Source organism: Anopheles darlingi, chromosome 3 (assembly GCF_943734745.1).
Source record: "Anopheles darlingi chromosome 3, idAnoDarlMG_H_01, whole genome shotgun sequence".
NCBI classification, from domain to species: Eukaryota; Metazoa; Arthropoda; class Insecta; order Diptera; family Culicidae; genus Anopheles; species Anopheles darlingi.
Genome location: NC_064875.1, coordinates 54,018,991 through 54,039,541, shown reverse-complemented (window position 1 = coordinate 54,039,541; position 20,551 = coordinate 54,018,991). Strand labels below are relative to the sequence as shown.

At 49.6% G+C, this 20,551-nt stretch overlaps 3 protein-coding genes across 3 annotated transcripts in view; 1 reads left to right on the top strand and 2 right to left on the bottom strand.

Moving 5' to 3' along the window:
- The window catches only part of LOC125955099 (uncharacterized), a 1,630-nt gene extending 357 nt beyond the window's left edge, over nt 1-1,273 (bottom strand). Inside the window, exons 1-4 of the mRNA XM_049685955.1 lie at nt 876-1,273; nt 670-798; nt 433-564; nt 1-241 (exon numbers count right to left, since the gene is read on the bottom strand). The exon at nt 1-241 is cut by the window's left edge and continues 357 nt beyond it. Of these exons, the coding sequence (XP_049541912.1) occupies nt 152-241; nt 433-564; nt 670-798; nt 876-1,043 (519 nt within the window). The 5' untranslated portion in view covers nt 1,044-1,273 and the 3' untranslated portion in view covers nt 1-151. The remainder of the gene's footprint in view (nt 242-432; nt 565-669; nt 799-875) is intronic.
- Nucleotides 1,274-4,170: 2,897 nt separating this feature from the next.
- Nucleotides 4,171-5,315, bottom strand: LOC125955602 (uncharacterized). Its single transcript, XM_049686741.1, has 4 exons — nt 5,197-5,315; nt 4,728-5,122; nt 4,317-4,650; nt 4,171-4,228 (listed from the first exon to the last, which is right to left on the bottom strand). Exons 1-4 carry the CDS (start codon nt 5,313-5,315, stop codon nt 4,171-4,173), a joined length of 906 nt encoding a protein of 301 aa, XP_049542698.1.
- Nucleotides 5,316-10,156: 4,841 nt separating this feature from the next.
- On the top strand, nt 10,157-20,137 carry LOC125955068 (ras-related protein Rap-2b-like). The gene is made up of 3 exons (XM_049685920.1): nt 10,157-10,520; nt 19,089-19,725; nt 19,805-20,137. The coding sequence occupies exons 2-3, from the start codon at nt 19,225-19,227 to the stop codon at nt 20,135-20,137; spliced, it is 834 nt and encodes a 277-aa protein (XP_049541877.1). The 5' UTR covers nt 10,157-10,520; nt 19,089-19,224.
- The last annotated feature ends 414 nt before the right edge of the window (nt 20,138-20,551 follow it).

Genomic DNA, 20,551 nt, shown 5'->3' with positions numbered 1-20,551 from the left:
CCAAATTGATGTTGTCCTTTTCGCTGGAAGCCGGCCGGCCGGCTGGCTCCGGGTCTGGTCAGGGTGGCAAGTTTTTTTCTGCGTATCCGTGTACTCCGTGCTCCGTACATTGTGTCTTGTTCAGTCAGTGTCCCCGGTCTTCGTGTTCCTTCTACCGCCTCAAGCCAACCAGCGAACCGCCAACATCGTTCAGCTTGTCCGTAGCCTGCTTCTTGAATCCGTCCAACAGTTTCTTCGGGGCCTAGCGGATCAAAGAGGAATCAGAAACAGAACAGTGCAGAGTGAGCCCCGAAATGACACGAAAGAAAAAAGGTCACCCCAAAAAAAGGACGCCAGAGGCCCCGTTTTTCGGGGCGGACGAACATGTTTCGTTTTTCGGGAAAGGGGGAGGGGGGAGGGATTTCGTCCTTTATCCCCTCCCACGCTACTTACCGCTATCACGGAGTTGATGAACATGTTCACTTTGGCGGTGGTCTCGACCAACGGTTTTGTGATAAAGTAGAACTGATCGCCGGTGTTGCCGTACTTGTCCGACTCCCGGATGTTATCGATGAGTGGTTCAGCCTGCAGAGAGAGAAAGAGAGTGTGTGAAAGAGAGGTAGAGAGAATGTTTTGTTAAATGTTTCTCTTCCTCCGAAAGGCAGCCGGTCTGGCGAGAGATCAACTTACATGGAAAAAGCTTTTCACCTTCAGCTGCAGTCCATCGTACTTGCTGTAGATGTTCGAGGGAAAGTTGTCCACCTCCTTGCGCGCATTACCCTGATCCGGTGGATTATCGTAAACCTCTAGGGCGGCCACCTGTAAGCATCCGTCAGTAGCCGTAGCAGCATGTCAGAACAATCCGCGAGTACGCCTTACAGGTGCGCCGTACTTACGTAAGTATCGCCCACTTTGGTAACATGTTTCAGCTGCTCATCGTGTGCTTTGTCGCGAAATTCTTCTCCACCATCGGTGGCATGCGACGACGGTGCACACTGGACGACCTTCACGCACATGCAGACCACTGCGAGCAGCTTCACCGCACTAATGCACCGTACGATCATTGTGGTGGTTGGTTGGAGCCGCTCCTGCTACTGTTCGTTTCACTTTCAAATTACACTGTTACCTTCCTGTTAGCTACGTGCACACACACACACTCATACGCTGTTAGCATTGATTCGCAATATGCATTTGTTTGGTTTGTTAATCCGAATGCACTCCGCGATGGCGATCACTAATCTTGGACCTGCTTGGAAGGTGCTGCTGCGTAGTCGAACGTTGCTAGCGGAGGGCCCGGTTGAAACTGAAAGCGTAAAGAATCTCCTGCCAGCCAGCAAGTGTACTGAACCGACCGCTATTCTCCCACTCTCTCTCAGCGTGTCAAAGCTCCACCAGTCTTCAGTAGTTTGGCGCGAATAGAGGGAACCTCACTAAACGTACGATGATAAAAAAAAACCGCCAGAAGCGTAGCCAGTTCCATAAATCCAACACCCCTTTCCACCTGCCCAAAAAGGCGGCATGCCACCGGCCATTTGTAGGCCGCTAGCTCGTGATCGTGCTCGATCGGACCGGTCAGTCAGGGGTGCGATCGCACCAAACCGTACGATCCCTTGGCGACACACATTTGCGCAGAGCTTGTGCACGCTGGTTGGTACACGCGTGCCCAGCTACCCGGCTTTAACACGACCTGTTTCACACACAAACACACACACACGAACACTCTTAGGCACCGGTTTGGGTCGGCCGAATTGGCTCATTGGCGATTACTTAACAGCGCCGCTTGCTGTTATGCAGTCGCTCCTTCGCTTAGTCCACTTGGCGACCTGGAAAGGTTCGTCGCCTGCTGCAATAGTCTTCGACGATCGTTCGTGTGTGTGTAGTTGTAAAGATCGTAGTAAACAGCGTGCGGGGGGAGAGCAATGCTGTGGCTCGCGCACAACCCAATTGCACGTTCGTTACCGTGCCACAAAACATCAAAGGGCTGAAGGTGTTTTTTGGAGCATGACTTACACTAATTGCCAACATAAAAGCCAGCTGGATGCACACACCTGAAATCAAGGGGTAGCCTACTACAAACGAACGCCAAAAAAACAAATAAACCTCGTAGGCCAGTGTCAACCACGGAGCTGTCTCATTTGCCTGTATTCAGCCAGTTGACAGTGACCTGCGAAGGTGCGTATGACGTGATGAGGAAGTAGCCTTCAGACATGCTGAGACAGAGTGGAGGGGTGCTAAAAGAGAGAGAGAGAGTGTGTGTGAGTTATCGAGGTCGGTTGTCTCGGTTCCGGATTTGTGTCGCTCGATCGGTCGGCCTTCAAAAGCTGGCCTTCACGATCATCGATGAAAGCTTGGCAGTTGGTTACGCGTTAACCTTGGAACAGAAATGCGGTATTCAAGGTCTGTAGCGAACGAAATTAACGGTTTGATAGGCCAGCCGGAATTATTCGTTCAAGATGTTCCGATTTGATAGCATTCAATTGTGGGATCTTCTGTTGCGATGAAACGTTACGTCACCAACGTACTCATACAGATGCGTCCTGGTGATTGATTTTAGCGTCCACTGATTCGATCCCGAAGCCATCCAGCCAGCCATTCCATAGTGGTCGTTTATTTTATGAATGGATAGAAAATGTTATCAAGAATCCAATATCCGGTTCCTCCGATTTCCGCCCTTTCCGCCGCTCAGCCGCTTTTGCCGTGCCGCCGGACTTCATTTCGGGGGGGCGCGCGTTGTTCTAGCGTTGTTCGATGACCTGCCCAGGGTTTGGATCATTTATTTATAGCTCCAGCCATGGTACGACGTTCACTTGCCTTGCTGCAAAACGGTACAGAACGCTCTATGCCGATACGAGACGCGAAGCATTTGATATTCATATTTCGAGACATTTCGGACACTCTTATTTGCATCAACTTCTCCTTTTGCGAAAGGCGTCAGCATTATATCCTGCCGTGCGTAGTGTCCAGGAGAAAAAAAAAGTGTCTTGAACAGAACATGCCAAACCAGCCAAACCAAAGGGATAAAAGCATATTGCCGCAATGAATCACGATCCCAATCACGGGATTCCACACGGGTTCACGGGCGACCAGTTTTCCTGCCCGGCACGGGAGTGCCATTGTTCACGTTGCATCGCCTTAAGTACACCAGCGGGTACCATCTGTCAGCAGCAATCCGCGACAGGAAGCGCGACAGTCCCGCCATCGCCACCGCCTCGTGCTTTTCACTCCAAAGGCAAACGCGTACCGCGCGACTCTTACGGCGGACATCAGGGCCCATTGCGCCGCTGCCGGTCGCGTGTTTTGTTCGCGCGAATCCTTTGCACGGTCCAGAAAACGTGTCCTTCCTGTAGGAAAAACGGCGATTGAGGATGTCACCAGACAAGCGTTCCGTGGTCGAGTGACGCCCGAGATCCCGCTTCTGATGTCAGACGATTTCCCGATTGGTTGGCGGAAGCAGCAACGCGACGGATCTTAAAATAATTCCTCTTCGACCGGCCACACACATTAATACGGTTGCTGCGCTTGTTAATTACCCTTTCACCGTAAGTCACCGCAACTGTCGCAAATGGTGACGCCACCGAAATCCGTTTTCACGTGTATCTCGTGTCCCAAGCAGGGGGAGCGCAAGGCGTAGGCACCGCCACGAAGATGGAACATGCTTTGGTTTCGATTATCAATGACGTACGCTTGTGCAGAACCGAGCGAGCGGAACTGGGGATGTCATGATGGTTGTGCAGAGTCGCAGGATACCGTCAGGATACCTGTTCGCGCGCGTGTGTATGTGTGTGTTACGATGATAATGATTTCGCGCCGGGGGCGCACCTAAGGGAAGCGTATGCGAGACATGCACGTCTTCGGGCACGTTTTCATCGTGACCAACCACAGCAAAGGGAGAGACCCACGGCGAATCGGGCTGATCAAAGCAGGCGCCGGGAAAGTAATTTAAACTTTTTCTTTCTGTCACGGTTCGCAGGACGCACCGTGGGGTCATTGCATGTGGATGATAGGATTGCTCCCCTTGGGAGATTAAAAAAACCGCCACCTCCGAGTGTTTAGAGCGGATGTAGATGGAGACTGCTACTGATGCTCGGCGCTTGCTGTCTTTATTTACCGGAACAAACACGCTCTAGGAATAATTATATTTGCGTTGACATGATGGCGCAGAATCGGTTTCCGGTTCCGTAACGCGTTTCCTTAATTGAAGGGATAGCTGGGTGAGGATTTGGCGAAGAAATCTCCAATCAAGTTGGGGCTTTTTTGGGAATGAAGCATACGGAAAGGGTTAGGTCTCTCACACACACAGACACACGCACACACACACGCTCAAACTTCGTACACACCTGGTCAGGGGCATGAAGTAGCCCATCTTGAAGCCGGTTGGCCACGAACTGACGGCACGCGTCGTCGGGCAGGTTAGCGGGTTGGGGATAGCCGGAAAGTCGACCCAAAAAGCGGCATTATAAAAGTCCGGACAGAGACCGTGGGACGTTTTCGTGCCGGCCGCGTACTGGAACCATCCACAGTACCCCACCAGCCAGTCCTTCTGGCAGACGCGCCGTGTCGTGCCGTAGTCGGAGCTCGTGTGGATGCATTGCACGTTCGTGGCCGTATTGAGGATGTCGAGAGCGGTGTAGGTCGCGTTCAGGTCGAACCCAACACCGGCCGGATCACACGCTACCGCAAAAAGGGTGGTGTGAAGGTGGGGAAAAGTTAGAGTGGTTGGGACACCGTTGGAGGCCGGGGACAGTTACCGTCGATGCGAGCCAGCTTCTGGGGTGCCAAGTTTCGGGCCGTCTGGAAGGCAATCGGGGCACCGAGGCTGAACGCGTACAGCATACCGTTGGCCGGTGCCATGCCGTAGGTAAACAGCTGCCGCACCTTCTTCTCGATCGTCCGGGCAATCCCGTCGACCTGCTTGACGGCGATGAAGTAGTCGGCGTTGTTGGCGATGATGCTGTAGTCCGCGCACAGGATGCACCCCTTCCGGTAGATGACGAAGTTGTTGATCGTTTCCCGGACCCACTGGGTCGTGGCGCAACCTTCCCTCCAACCGTGCACGATCACCACGAACGGATCCGCCGGCATGCAGCCGAACGCCGCGAAGTTCGTCTCCGCGTTCGTCTGCGCCTTCATCGTGTTTGTGTTCCTGTTTGCAACGAGTGCCAGTTCCGTAGTGCGTGCCCGGGAATAAGGATTTCGGAAGCTAATCCCGGTACCTACCAGTCGAAGATCTGGAAGCTGACGGCCGTATTGTAGTCGTAGCTGGTGATAAGATTAGCGGTAGCTACGTGCAGCACCGCCACCACCATCACTAGCACTGTTCGTGGTGATGGTTGCATTTTGGATAACACTTTAACAACCGAACCGAACACAGATGTGGAACAAAGAAGATCACTCAATCACGGACCGGCCGGAATGATCTGCCGCAGTGCACTGACCGATGGCAAATGCAGCGAGCCAGGTTCTGGAACCCTTTTTATGGTAACCTGCGGCCATTGAAAACTGCACTTTCTTAACATACTTTCGTCAGACCCCAAAAATGGTATGCAAAAAGGGAGAATAAAACCTCAAAAGCAAAAGTACGCGCGCGCTCCAAAAACCTCCGCCCTAATTGCGTTCTTCTCTTCTCGTATCCGTCTGTAAATTTCATTTCGACAGATCCTTTGCTTTCTGGTGACCCCGGACTGGTCGGACGCTAAACCGTATTTACGTTCCCGGTTCAAGCAGAAGCCCTGAATTTGTTGGAGCCCTTTCAAGCGTGCTTCAAGCGGCGGATGTCCAGGATCAGGATCGCGGAGGGAGATTCTCAATCTCGCGCTTCGAGCTCTTCTTGGCAGTATGCTATTCCGGCCGAACTGTGCGCCCAGGAATTATCGGATTATTCCAATTCTCCCCTCATTCTTACTTTGGGGCTGGGCTGACCGTGCAAACATTCGAGTCCCGTTTTGGTATTGCGCGCTCTGGCGAGTTTCTTAGTGTTGTTGTTTGATTTGATTCTGGAACCGCGTGTGCCTTGGCTTGAAGTTGAAGTTAATGGCCGCCGTGCAAAACGCCTGCCTGCCTGCCGTGGAGAGCTCTCGTCCTGAATCCTGTTGCTCGAGGCAGTGCGATTGAAGTGTTTGTGTGTGTGTGTGTCTGGGTGCGCGCGCGCGCCCGTCCGCCCGCTCTTAATTAGCCAGCTATCAAATCAATCGTCCACTTGGGGTAGCCATCCATTTTTTGGGGGGAAGATACCGGGATCCGGGATTAGCATTCTCCGTTGGTCTACTCCGAATAAAACGGTTCTGCGTGTTGTCGATACGATAAACAGGCGCAGCGAACTGTGAGCTTTCGGGCTGCGGATTTCACTTGACATTCAACGGTAAGTGGCAATCATCAGGCAGATACCGTCATCATTCTGGGCGTCGGCTGGTCGTTGCTGGTTGACGGCGAACGAATTTATCCAGAAAAATCGATCAAGCCACCAGCGCCGCGGTGCGTCTCATCACAACAAAATTGATCCATTTAGAGCTGTTCCGGGCACTGCTTTGGTTTCATCCCCTGCGTCCGCGTGCGTCTGTGCTCTCCGTTTCAAAGTCGTCGTCGCGTGCTTTTCTTGGAATGCCACAGGAAAAGCATTTTTCCGATTGGTTCTCCAACGCCATCCGGTCAGCCTGCGACGACGCGCGTGTGGTGGCTGACCTTTCGCACTGGCTCGGCTCACTACTACGGCTGTGATAAGAGGAATCGGCACGGTTGAGAACGCTTTGCCGTTTCGTTCGTTCGTTACACTACGGCATCCTGCGGATCGAAGGTCACGAGATTCGTAGTAAACTCGCGGTAAACGAGCGTAAAAATCGAGAAACTTCTGCCTCCCCGGTGTTTCCAGTCGGTCGCTTCCCTTAAAGTGTCAGTGAAGCGATTATAAAATGGAAAAGTCCAATTATCTGACCCGGGGAGAGATTGCTAGACGGAGCGCTCAAACCCCGAACTCGGTGAACTCATAAACAAATAAACAACAGTTGGCTGCGGGCATGGCGGTGGCGTCGAGTTTGTTTTGCCCGATGGCCGGAGCGTAATGGTGGCAGGAATACTATTCTCCAAATACTTCTCTCTCTCTCTCTCTCTCTCTCTCTCTCTCTCTCTCTCTCTCTCTCTCTCTCGATCTCTCTCTCGTTCCCTGTGTCGCTGTCTCGGTCTGCATTCCGAACTAGCAATTGTTAGCACTCGGGCCATCCACTTGTTGCGCGAAATACGAGTGCAGAGTGGTCGGTCCCAACACCATCCATCTATCCACCATCTCGAATGCTCATTTTCATGACCACATCAAAAGGCAATCGGCATGAGTGGGCAGGGGGCCACCGGGGTGGTATGTTGGCACGTGTGGTACCGATGGTGGCCGGGCAAATGTTTGACACTTTTCCCGGGTCATTTTTCCCCAGCAGCAGCCCTCTACTCCGCTATACCTCTGCCTCGCTCGACTCACAACGACCAAAAACCCGAAATGCTGCTGTCACCGGTTTGTCAGGTCGTTGATATGCCGGTACGGGTACACGTTATGGACACCCGGCCCCGGTGCTGGGCCCAAAATCCCGCACTCCCCGAAGTGGCGTGCGTAAATAATGACCGCACGGAACGAATACGAAAATGAAAATTGAGAGGATAGGAGAGAGTGTACCGGGACCTTTTAACGGATTTACGCGACCATGTTGGATTGACAAATCACAAACACAACAATGGTACGTTCGAGATGCTCGTTCTGTTCATCAATATTAAGGTGGATTCCGTGTGATTGGTTCAAGGAAAGAAAATTGTTTTCATCCACCAGCAGTTGTCCTTAGGGATTAGTAACAGATCTACCGTTCTGGGAATTCGTTTGCAGCAAGAAAACCATCGAGAAGATGTTTTTTTTTTTGTAGGGAAAATGCAACAATCAAGTGAGATGTTAGTTAGAAAAAATCTTGAAAAAAATTAAATCACAGAAAGAAAAACGCTATGCAGCCTCTGCTATTCTCGACGTTTGTTGTTTCCTCGAACAAGCTGTACTTGCTGCATGGATGCATGAAAACTTCGATCTCTAGGAAAAGCTTCGATTGAAGATTTCATTGTGCGATGTCGAAGTAGAGATTTTTTATCCTTCAACAATTTTAGAGAAATTATTGGAATCCTGTTTCTTTGTTCTTCGCTACACTGTTAATTTTCCTTTTATCAATTAATGTTTGTTGTGCAACTACCTAAGATTTCTCAATTCGCTGCTCTATCTTGTATAGTTCCATATTTTCCAAGAAATTTATTTCGTTGCCGTGAAACTACTGCCGAGGGGCTACACTTTAAAGTGACTACATTTTAAGCGTTTAATGATTTTACCTGATTTAAGCGAAAATTTGCATGCATATTCAAGGCTTTGTGACTTGAAAGTCATTTTTGCTAGGAAACTGTCTCAAACCACAACTAATTTTCAATTCATCGATCCGTAAACATAGATTGCATGTCGGTTTTTTGGCCAACAAACTCTGTCATTTCGACCATCGCAATAATTACTAACTTCACATGAACGCCAGCTACTCGACTTCAAACTATGCGTACAACATTCTGGTCGGTTTTTCATCGGTCATTTCACCACTGATGGTTCCGATAGTTTTCCATCTGGGCGATAGTTTCTACGCAGATAAGTAAGTTTCCATGCTAATGCTGCAGTGCAGCATTGGAATTGCAGATGTGAACGTCTGTTCGTTCGTTGCACAATTTTCTGAGTGAAACATGCATAACCGTCCATCGAACAACATTCTGTAGTAAATGCAATTCCTTCAAACCATTCGACAACTACCAAGAAACATTCTTTACGAAACAAACTTTAGACAAGCGACGGACAATGCCAAGGGAAAATAGTTTATAAGCTGAAGCGAACGTCATCTTTACGGGCTTTCGTAGAAAGTAAAAGAAACAACGTTATTATCATTTCCTTATTTTGATTGAGTGAAGAATCACTGCCTAGACTCGCGGAGGTCTCTATTTATCGTCGTTCCGAATGCTCGGATGCTGTATCACTATCATCGCCATCATCATCATCATCACCCATCATCACCATCATCCACTACAAACGAATGATGCTCTGGTTGGCTGTCGTGTGTCTGCCGTACGCTCTCGGGTATCAATTTTACGATGAATACAGCTCACACCTCGTCACCCCGAGGCGCGCAGACCACCCGAGCAACCTTTCAATCTTATCGCCATTATCCTTTCGCGTTCGTGCCGTGGAGTTTTGCTGGCTGGCAGTTTGTCGCAGTTGAGCGCAAAAAGCGGTTCATCATTGCCCTCATTGTCGACGGCGTCATTGTCGGTTGATCCATTTCCATGTTTTCCATGCGCCCCGCACCATAGCGTTGCTCTCCTCCCGGTGGTTGTGGTTGTTAATGATGGATGCCGGCTGGCTGGACGTTTATTAAAGCGACAAAGTTGTGTTGTGTCATACCGACGCGGAATACCGACCGAAACATATCGATACCCTAGAGCCTCATAAGGGCGCTAAGCGCCTCGAACCGAGCGGAGCGCTCGTACACTCCTAATTGTCACCGTTTCCGATCCGATCAACAGAAACCGCACGACGACGAGGGAAAAGCGTCTTTTCGATTGGGGGGAAAACAAGGAAAATCATGGTTCGTGCCCGATCCGAGAGCAAACCGGAGGTTCGTGCCACCGAAGTGAACCGTTCTCTCTTTCTTTCTCTCTCTCGCGCGAGTGTGAGCGCGTCCTGCTGGGCCACGGCATATATAAAGCACCGAACACAGATCCTGCCGGTATTATTCCGTTTCCGGTCGTTCGTCTGGCAACGTGCTAAACCGGTCCAATCGCTTGCCACTCCCGAGAACGGAGTGTAGAACGCTGAACTTACAACTTACCTTACAACAGAACCAGTAACCGACCGAACACCTGATTCCTCCTTTCCGTGTGTTGTAGTGATAGTAGCGAAAGTGAAGTGATAAAAACCAGGCAAACGCTTATCGGTTTCGTGGTTTCGCCGTGCTTGGCCTTTGAAACGGTGTCTCTGCTCGCGAGGCTAAGGAATTAATTACTGCGACCACCAAAAAGCAGGGCGGCTGCTTGTCGATCAAACGAACGAAGCTGTCGAAGCTTAATTAGTGTCACCAGCGCTGTGCTTTTAGTGCTGTGCTCTTACTGCTGTGTTAGCGTGTGTGTGTGTGTGTGTGTTTGTACGGTGGCCAGTAAACAGAACATAAAACCCGGTGTGGGGTGGTGCCGTGAACGGAGCCGCAGACTAGTCGTGGTCCAACAACGATCACGTGCAACAGCAAACCAACCATATTCCAGCAGCATCTCGGGGATCACGGGGACCATCATCGTCTGGTGATTGGTGCCAGGTTCCGCCGTTTCCCGGCGTGTCTCGATCTCGGTCTTTCGGTCCTTTATGATTGCATCGTGAAATTATTATTACCATAATCATCTGCCCGGCAGTGGAGTGGAGTGGTCAACCCCTTTTAGCCAGAGAAGCCAGGGACCACGAGACCAACAACCAGTTGCAGGCGACCGAACCGGAACGTATTGAGGTATATCATCTTCAGCAGGCGGAACATCATCGTCGTCCATGTCGTTGTCGTTGTCGTTGTCGTCGTCGTGGGGTTTCTTATTTCTAATTTAGTGCCACTGGTCCCCTCCCTTTTTTCCGTCGGGCCATCGAATGTTCTGTTTTGCTTCGGTGAAGGACAATAGCGTCCGGTTTGGTTTATGATCTCGAGGTTCCCCACTAATGTGCCCTCGAGTCCCGTCCCGATTGCCGGACTGAGCCAATCATAATACCCCATTCCGGAAGGAGCGAGTGCACGTCGTATCACAACAAGACAGGCCATTCTGTTCCAGTGAGTGATTCCCAGGGGGGTCCGGGAATACCAATCGATTGGTTGCATGCATCGGTGATCGTATCGAGCTAAGCCGCTTTATTTTTGGTTCCGAAAGAAAACCCTGTTACAACGGGAAGAACGAAACAAAATTGATTGTTTTTCTTCTTTTAGAGTGTTTTACCACATGCAACGAACATTTTCGTTGCAATATCGAAATTTTCATACCACAACGAAACGTTGTGAATGTTGTGTGAAACAATACAAAAAAAAAATGGAGTGTATCGAGATACTTGTCATAGCGAAACGAAAGCATCCATTATTTCCACAAAACCAACTTACTTACGATGGTTTTCCACTAAAAACAAAACAACAACGTACTTCGTCTTCTTCATCAGTTTTGCTTTCTTCTGTCAAAATATGATTTGGAGCTCATTTTGTTTTTCGTTACCGCAACGAAAATTTTCCGTAATCAGCAAATTCCGAATAGCGAGTAGCGAGTTCTTGCTCCTTTGATTGGATCACAATGGAAATGAAAATTGTACACCAAAAACTGTGGCCAGCAGATCCGTTGCAACGACCATCAAGGTGCACGATCCTGGCGCACCAAGCTATTACACTTCTGAGAATGCTCGGCGGATGCTTTCGCGATAATTACCGACAGAAAAAGGAGAGGTGCGCGTGAAAATGTGTTTGTGGAAATTTTGTGGGAAAATTGTAGATCTTTTCTCGGAAGCTTAGTGTAGCTCCTCCAGGAGGGTGTGTCATGTGGCAGCCTCCATTTTTCTCGGAAAACTCGGAAGACGACCGTCCGGGGAACGGGGACGGGGACGGCCACCTGGGGTTGAGGCCCGGGGTTTAGCGCAGGACTTATGGGGCAGAGCTTTGCTTTGCTGGAATTCCGGCCGGTCTTTTGAGGTGGCGAGATTGCGAAGCGTTTGCTAAGCAGGATCAACAGCCACACCGAAAGCCGTCGGAGCTTAGCTGCTCGCTTGAAACGCCAAGCCAAGAGCGGTTTCGTTTGCTCCGAACACCGGCCAAGCTTACCTCCACCACCCTTTCCGGGGGCGATCCGATTGGTGGATGATTCCGACGAGTGATTTCGGAAAACACGCTGCACCAACGTTTACACACTCCGAATCCAACAGTCCGGATGGTTGGAACGTAAACCGGACGCCAAATTGCACTCTAGCGCTCTCTCTTTCTCTCTCTCTCTCTGTATCTTTATCTCTCTCTCTCTGTATCTTTATCTCTCTCTCTCTCTCTCTCTCTCTGACTCTCTCTCTCTGTCTCCTTGGGCTCTACTCTACAATCTTTCAGCCTCAACGCTTCGCTGTTGACCAGCATGTTGACCAGCATGAAACTCCGTGTGTCTCCGTGTGTCTCCGGGATGCCCGGATGCGTTCCCAGGATTCCCGGGAAAAGAAGGTTTTCGAACCGGGGTCAGCGTCACCATGGCGCCGACGGTGCTTCCCGTCGTCCGTCCCGTCGTCTGGTGGATGTCTCTGGCGTACACGTGAGGGGCCAACCAGTGAGTGGTTGGCATTAAATCGAGTAAACGGGCGCTGTGCGAGTAACTCGAGCGGCACTTGCGGTCCGTCCGTTCGTCGGCCTTCCAGGAACCTTTCTCCAATGGTTCCTCGTGCCGGCGTCCTCCGTGGGGAACTGTCCCAATTTCTGTCGCTCACAACTACACACACAACCGAACGGTTGCATATGATCTTCACTCAAAAGGAAGAGGTACCGCAAAGGTCCTCGATACGGTCCATTAGTGGTCCGTACCTTATGCCAGTAAATACTCCGTTCAGCCTCGGTCAGACGGGGTGGTCGTTAAGGGACTGTTCCGTTAATCGACAAACCCTCCCGAGGTGTGACCAGACGAGATATGGTTGTTTCGAAATCTCGATTTGCAAGGTGCGATAGCAACCATCATCAACGGAGATGTAGATTTGGTTCACATATTCCGACGCATAGTGGCCACACCTTTCACTCACTCGCGGCTCGGGACTGGCGAGGTGAAAACAGAAAGCAATGCAAGGCATGGACGATTGGCCGAAAAAAAAGGGACCAAAAATGGTGCGAATTGAACTTCATTATTGCTTCATCATTGGCTTCCAGGTTTAATTTCCACCACCCCTCGGAACAGGAGAGAAGGAGCAGAGTGATCGAAGAGGAAGCGACGGAGCGACGGGAATTTCATTTTCATATCGATGAACGCGAATGCTCGGTCGTTGCGTAGCCCCCGGAGGGTGAGCGATTGAAGCGAACCGTCATCGACGGACACCTGTAATTGGCACCCTCTCCCTGGCAGTAGACCAGTTTGATAGACCTCTTAGAGCGCTTCCAATTTTCCATTTTACTTGAGGTTCTTTTTTTTTTTTGCTAACAAATGGAATCTTTTTTATCGGGAATGCAAAATGAGCAAACAAAAAAAAGGGAAGATGAAAAGCCGGACCGAAGAAGCTTGGTACGGCTGGAAATTGTTCGGCTCGGATGCCGATCGAGAAATGGCGAAACCATTCCACCATTGGCCCTTTCCCTGGCTTGTCCCCTGGCTGAATGGAGTGGAGAGAAGAGTTGAGGTGAGTGGCAGTGGCCCGTGTGGGGGCCGCGTTATGTGAAAGCAAAAAGGAGAACAAAAAAACCCATGATCGATCACATCAGGCGGCAAAGGAATAGACATCGCAAGGGACGAAAAAACCTCAAATAAGTTTTAAAACTGAAAAGTTGAAGAACGAGTCGTATGTAAATAAATGTGCGATTGTGCAATGGTTTTTGATTACGCTTATCATCGGAAACAGAAATATCTTTCGTTTTGGAGAGTGCTAAACTATAAGTTATTTGCTCAATATCTGAAAGTGAGGACATTGACGAAATTTGTTTTATTAAAATTATTCAGTCGTAACAAACAATCTTCAAAATAGTATAGTTACTATAAACAAATCTAAATGTGGTTTTTATACGGCTCTAAACGGTTGCAAATGCCCAGTGACGCCACATTTTAGGAGTTTCATGATTTCATAAAAAAGTGTAAACATTAAATGAAAAATACATTTACCTTTTACTAAACAAATAATCCAGTTTTGGGGGTGCTAGCTTAGGATCGTCTATCCTTGGCAAATTGAAGCACCACGGCCGTACTTCAGGTCGCAATGGGGTTTTGAATGAAATGTTTGCACTCCATTTCTATTTGGTGTTTCAAGAGGTATGTAAAACGACGACGGAATCAGAACTGGCAAATGATTATAGCACCGCGTAAGAGAAAAATTATGCATTCTATTTTGTGTTTTTATTCATTTGAATCTTGTATCATATCATTTGAATCTTTTTGTATTATAAAGAAAGTTTTGCCTTCTTCAACTAAAGTAGGTTGAATTTTAAACAATTAACATATTATATTTCCTTTATGATTCATTTACAATTCTAGTGTTTGGTTTCCAATCCGTTCATTCAACAATTGCAGTGCCCATCGTCCATTGTCGTTTCGAGAGAAAAATGCAGATAGTAATAGAAAAATGATAAGCCACCACCAAACGCGCTGCTAAATTTAACGACTTCACTCGATGCCATGCGCCTCCATCGGGCACGCTAATCAATATGGCACGCCATTACACTGGGACGGGGAGAGGGTGTCGATGAGGACGAGTATCAATCTTAGCTCGGACGGCTCGGTCCCATTTCCCGGTCATAAAAGCAGCCGCACCGGGCTGCACCGAGGGGAGGCGGAAAATTAATCATGTTGATCGCTACTATTTGACTGAGAAGTGAGCAAACGAAGCTCGAGGCCGTGCCGCGGTCAGTGTCAGTGAGGGCTTCCTTCCTATGGCTTGCCGCATTGAGCCTTCCTATGTCTTCGTGGAACGTGTTTCGAACGGAGTGTGCGTGTGTGCGTGTGCGTGCGCCATGTCTGACTGTCTGTCACCATCTGTTGCCTTCCGTCGGTTATGTTGTGCATTCGGAGAGCTTATCGATAAAAGGTGATAAGAGCATCGATGACGCCCGGACGACATCCGATACTACAACACATTCTCACACACACACACACACACAGGCACTTCCATTACATCTACCCCCCGGGGGGTGGCTTCCATTTTTCTCGATCCTTCTTCGGTAATACACGCGCGGGGCCATGTTTGAACATCAAGCGTCGTCGTCGTCGTCGATCCGGTAACGGATATCATCCCTCCATCGTCTACCGCACCGGGACGTTATCGAACCCCGAAAGCTGCCCACTTGTTCCACGTATTCCCCACCACCCATTCGCCTTTTGTAGGTCGGGTAAGCATGGATTAGGTTTTATTACACGACCAACCTGGGGCGTTTAGATCGTTGAGCAGTGAGCTTGTCGAGCGGTGATGCCGGCACGCACGAGAAGGGAGGAAGAGAACATTCTCTCCAAGTCATGCCGCAGAGTGAAATCGTTTAATGAGTATCCAGTGCCAGTGGCGCTGGCCTAGATGATGTTGGACCCTGCGGTGCGGTGCGGTGCGGTGCATGACCTGGCGGTGGTGTGGCCTTTTTGATTGGAAACCCATGTTCAGCCTCTGTGCAGCACAGTAGGCTGGCGCCGCCATGTCAAGCACGACATGTTCGTTGTCCGTTTTCGGGGTATAACAATCAAAGCAAACCAGCAACATGGCCTGCAACTGGGCTGGGTAACGGCCCATCGTCTCGCAATTATTATGCGAAAGTAGAGCACTACATAGCTGGACTCCGGGACACACACACACACATTAATCACTTTGCCATTTATCAAACAGACAGGCCATTCCAATATTTGCGACAAAGGCCCCGCAAATTTGCATGCATGCCAGTGTCACGGAAGCTTTCCCCTTCCACACACACGCTGCTCAGAGTCTTGCAGGCCTGCAGCTGAAGGTGATTATAGGAATTCTGTCCAACAATAAAGGAATTTATGAGGCCACAAAACGCCCCCCACGAAGGGAGGGAAGGAACAAAGCAATCCAATATGCGCACGTCGCAAGCGTCGCTGGAAACCGAGCAGATTGTTAATTACATCGCTTTTCATCATTGCAATTTTGCAATTTTACCTTCATTCGGGGTAGTTGAAAAATGGAATGGTTTTCACATTCTAGCCACGTGCGTTCCGATCCGATTCGATCCGAGAAGCCACTCAATACGAGTGACAGCAGCAGTGCAGCAGAGGCACAATTATTAATTGCCCAGAATCCATTTTCAATCCAGATCGAGCACTTGATGGGTTGCACTATTCTGCATCACTGTGTGGAATATGGTTTGTTCTATTGAAATACGCCGATTTATCTGGCTTAAATTATGGCCACCTGCATTAGGTGATGTAGACTACTGCATTCTAGGGATAAACGAGGGACCGCTCGGTGAGCTCGTGTTCACCGGACGATCGATCGATCGATTGTCGATCCATCACCCGGCTGCACCAGGAAAATAATTTATAGCCTCGCGGTTAATTGGTGCCAACCGTACGGCGTGTCGACACGTGCCGACACAGCGGGAAATGTATGTTTTATGCTGGCGCGGCAGCACGAATCGAAGAAAACAAACTCATCCTCTCAGCCCAGAGTCTCGGCCAGCGTGCATCTCGTGGTCACGGAAATGAAATTGTTGATTGATTCCGCGAAGTCTGCGTTGGCGCGGCGTCGATGAAAAGTCACGTCCTTGCCTTCGAAAGATGGTGTACAACCGCAGCCTCCGAGATATGAGCGGTCATAACGTTCGCCGCTGCAAGCTGGATGCTGGATTGGAGGATGCACTTCATCATTGCTTTACGCTGCCATTTGCAATCGCTTTTTTGCGACGCAAAGCGCAACGGTTCAATTATCTTGCCTACCGTGGTCATGTTTTATTTTGTCGGTGTTTAGCTTCCGAACTTTCTGCATTTCTCTGTTGCGTTTCCTTTCGCCCCCAAAAAAACAGTCGCTCTCCTACCAGCTGTTAAGGCTCGTGGCGTCCTCGACTATAAAACATGCCCAACTAGGGGTCGATTAATCGAATTTAGCGCTGGACAAAGTGCAGACGATCGCAGATGCGTACATCGCGTTGCCTGGCGGCGGCTGTCGGTCGCAATGTCGTCGACCGTCGACATTTGGGACGATGGAAGCTCCGACGGATGGCCGTGTAGGGAGCTGTGTCTATCCCCGCTTAAGATGGCAGACCGGTAACCAGATAAATTTCATTAACTTTGCCCTTCGATGCTGCGATGTGGATAAGCACCAGGTGACTAGGACCTGGGTGTAATGGACATCCAAGCACCAGCACCAGTTAGGAGCGTTCCTGCCTGCGTCTATTTCGGGGACGTTACTTCAAACAGATGGACAGCCTACCGGTGTGGCTACCAAGCGAACCAGCGTAGCATAAAGAAGCTCGATTTATGAAAAACGTAGCAAAACAATGCTTTTGATGTTTTTTGCTGGCTACAGGTTGTCATTTTGGGTTTTTGGGAACCACCTGAGGCCATATCATTTTTTATGAGTTTCGTAGCGTATTAGCGGATGGGTTAGTGAGGATTACTGGAAACTTTGCGGTCGATATCGTTCCGAGGCAACATCGATCGAGAAAGCTTTGATGAAGAGAAAATTGAAGATTCGGTATAATTCAAGTGTTTCAGTGATCGCTGCATTTTGGTACCGTGCGCCATCGCTCGTCTCGTTTTTGGGTGGACACATTTCAATGTTAGCATGAAAATAGGCCAGTATTCCATAGTTGGCGACCGGATTCGTTGGATTGACCGTATTAACCTTCTACGAAGTCTCGGTAACGGTACTGTCTATCAACTTGTTAGCAAGCTCTAGTGCACCTCAAAACTGACTTCAGAACGTTTGATCTGTCATTCGCTTGACAGACAAGCATGCTAGAAATGGCGGAGCAATAGTTGAGCTTCTCTTTGTCTATGTATCTGTTGCTGATTGAACCGGACGTCAGAAAATATCTGACCAGGAATTCAATCAAAAGCGGCACAGCAGTTGGTTTCGTCTTCTAAAGCTGTGCAAGCCAAAACGATGCACAATGAAACGATTGCCCTAGCGTGCATTTAGCGCTCTTTTGGCTTCAAATTTTGTAACTAGAATGATATACGAAACGATATGGAAATTATATGGGTTTTAGACGTTTCATGGTTCAACATCAGTTTCAGTTTTCTGGACGGTTTCCTTGATCAAAAGCTTATTTTTCCTTTTAATTCCTTGGCTCTTGAACAGCTTCCCGACATTCACCAACCAGTTTTTCAGCCTTCAATCCATTGTACGGTATCGTTCGTGCGAAATTGTCAGCTTGCTAATCGCGTTTTAGCGGATCGAGCAAGTCTGATCCTCTCGAAACCACGACTGGTGAAAATGAGAGAGAGATTTCGATGGCGTCTGAGGCCATTTTGTATCGAAACTAGAATAAAAGTTACAACGTAAGCAACAGTAGCACGGAGAAGACGTTCCTTTTTCTGGCGAACAGGTATTTCAAAAACTAAAATGAAAAGATTTTTTCCGAGCTAATAGATCGTGGTTCTCAAATCAATTGTGATACCGTGATGTACATTGCACACGAAAATAAACGACTCTCATCTGATTCAACGCTCTCTTAAAACTTTTAAGTAGAATGTGAAGAGCAAATACTTGAAAAAAAGTAGAATATACTTCCGATTTATGTCACCGTAGTACCTTTAATGACAAAGAGAAATAGCAAGAGCACTGGTGGCAAGACCTTAAAGTGAAACCACGTTCTTTGGGGGCCAAACAATAGTCTCCGCATCGCTGACGCACACCTGGGCACACATGTTAGAACCCAGGAGGGTTGCATGGCGTAATATCCGCTAATTCTGCTGCGAAAGCGGCAGATGTGCTGTTGTGCTGCTGCTGTTACATCAAAGCATTCACTCAGGATCCCAAATCGTTCCGATCCGAGCAACCAGCGGAATGGATTGCAAAGACACAATTCTGCCAGCAACAACGCAACGCATGGTAACGAACAGATCATCCCAGCAGCACATAAAGAGAGCGAGAGAGAGGGAGAACAAGAGGAGGTCTTCCCTTTATCACTTGCGACAAAAGTGTGCTGCCAGGATACGGCACCACGGTATCAGCTACACGGTACAGCGCATCGACGTTGCCATGGGTCTCCTCTCCTCGCGACCATTATTACCTTCCAAATGGATGCGTCCTTGGTGAAGGTCGCACAGAAAACGCGCCATGACCGACGATGCCGATTGTCGCACTCCCGAATTCTGAACCTATATTTAGGTCCCTCGACTAACGGTTCCCAATTTCTTGTGATTCGTTTTGCATTCTCAAACAGATCACCGGATCCATCAGGTTACTGCAGCACCCTACCTAGAAGCTCCCCCGTTCCGGAGCGTCCATTTCTTGCTAGCAGTACCGGGGTGCGCAAACGCGCACCGGCCATCACCGTCACTATTGCGCTGCTGGAAGCAATGCCGGGAGCCTGTCACCGGCTGCGGATACCCTCGATTGGTTCGAGCCGCACACCGAAGGCTCTAGTCGGTGGACCACCGTCATCTTCGACGCCATCGTCGTCATCGTCAGCATCGGCCTCGACGGCTGATGCCGCCTGTAATGATGACATTTTTAGCTGCGATGGCGGACCGTTGTCGCCACCGGCCGGTACCGTGAAGAAGGAGCGCCATCGCGTCACCATGATGGGTGCGGCCCGTGTCGGCAAATCCTCGATCATCTCGCAGTTCCTGTACGAGAAGTATCTATCGCGATACAAGCAAACGATCGAGGAGATGCACCGGGGCGAGTACGAGCTACCGGATGGGTCGAGCCTGACGCTCGATATTCTCGACACGTCCGGTTCTTACCAGTTTCCGGCCATGCGCGCCCTCTCGATCAACACGAGCGGTGCTTTCATTCTGGTGTACGCGGTGGACGACGAGGAAACCTGGAACGAGGTGGAACGGTTACGCGAACAGGTCGGTCCTTCTCCTTTGACGATCCTTGATGGCCTAAATCTGGATTTCTAACATCACACCTCTCTCTTTCACCTTACAGATAATCTCGGTGCGTGGTTCCCGGGTACCTATCGTGATCGTCGGTAACAAGGCGGATGTACCGGAGGAACAGCGCCAGATACCGTTCAAGGTGGCCCGATCGCGTGCCCTGCTGGAGTGGGGTTGCGGTTACGCCGAGTGTTCGGCTAAAAACAACGAAGGTATTCTGACGGTGTTCAAGCAGCTGCTCCGTCAGGCCAACATCGAGTACAACCTCAGTCCGGCGGTTCGGCGTCGCCGGAAGTCACTGCCGAGCTATACCGGTGGTTCCAATCCGGCCCGGGCCAACACCACGCGCTACTACCTGAAGCGCCACTCGTGCTCGGTGCAGTGAGAGTCCCCCCCTGGAGGGGTCCTTGACAATTTTCAGAAAGCACAACGATGACTCACCAATAATGAGACAGAACTGATAGAACGGTGGAAGGTGGAACGGCGATGACGGCCGGTGAATGATGAAGGCGTGTGTGTGTGGCTGGCACTCCGCTGTTTGTGTACCTTGGCGAAGGCATGCCCTGTGAGGTTTCATTGTTGAACTGAAATGATGGAGAGAAGGTTGAGCTTTTTTGGATTCATATTGTACCCTAACATAGGATATATGCTATATATGCGCCATACCCGAGGGTCACAGCGTCACCGCTTGCTTGCTTGCTAGTGCTTGCTTCTGTGTAGGTTTGAGTTTCGACAAATTTGCATGTTCTTTGTAGAGAAAGAGACCGAGAAAGAGAGAGAAAGAGATGAAGAAGGAAAG

What these genes read in the sequence shown, in the direction of transcription:
- LOC125955602 (XM_049686741.1), bottom strand. Translation starts at nt 5,315, where the DNA reads ATGCAACCATCACCACGAACAGTGCTAGTGATGGTGGTGGCGGTGCTG. An exon ending in AGCTTCCAGATCTTCGACTG is followed by an intron (nt 5,123 to 5,196) that starts GTAGGTACCGGG and finishes CGTTGCAAACAG; the next exon opens with GAACACAAACACGATGAAGG. An exon ending in GAAGCTGGCTCGCATCGACG is followed by an intron (nt 4,651 to 4,727) that starts GTAACTGTCCCC and finishes TTTTTGCGGTAG; the next exon opens with CGTGTGATCCGGCCGGTGTT.
- LOC125955068 (XM_049685920.1), top strand. Translation starts at nt 19,225, where the DNA reads ATGCCGGGAGCCTGTCACCGGCTGCGGATACCCTCGATTGGTTCGAGC. An exon ending in TGGAACGGTTACGCGAACAG is followed by an intron (nt 19,726 to 19,804) that starts GTCGGTCCTTCT and finishes TTCACCTTACAG; the next exon opens with ATAATCTCGGTGCGTGGTTC.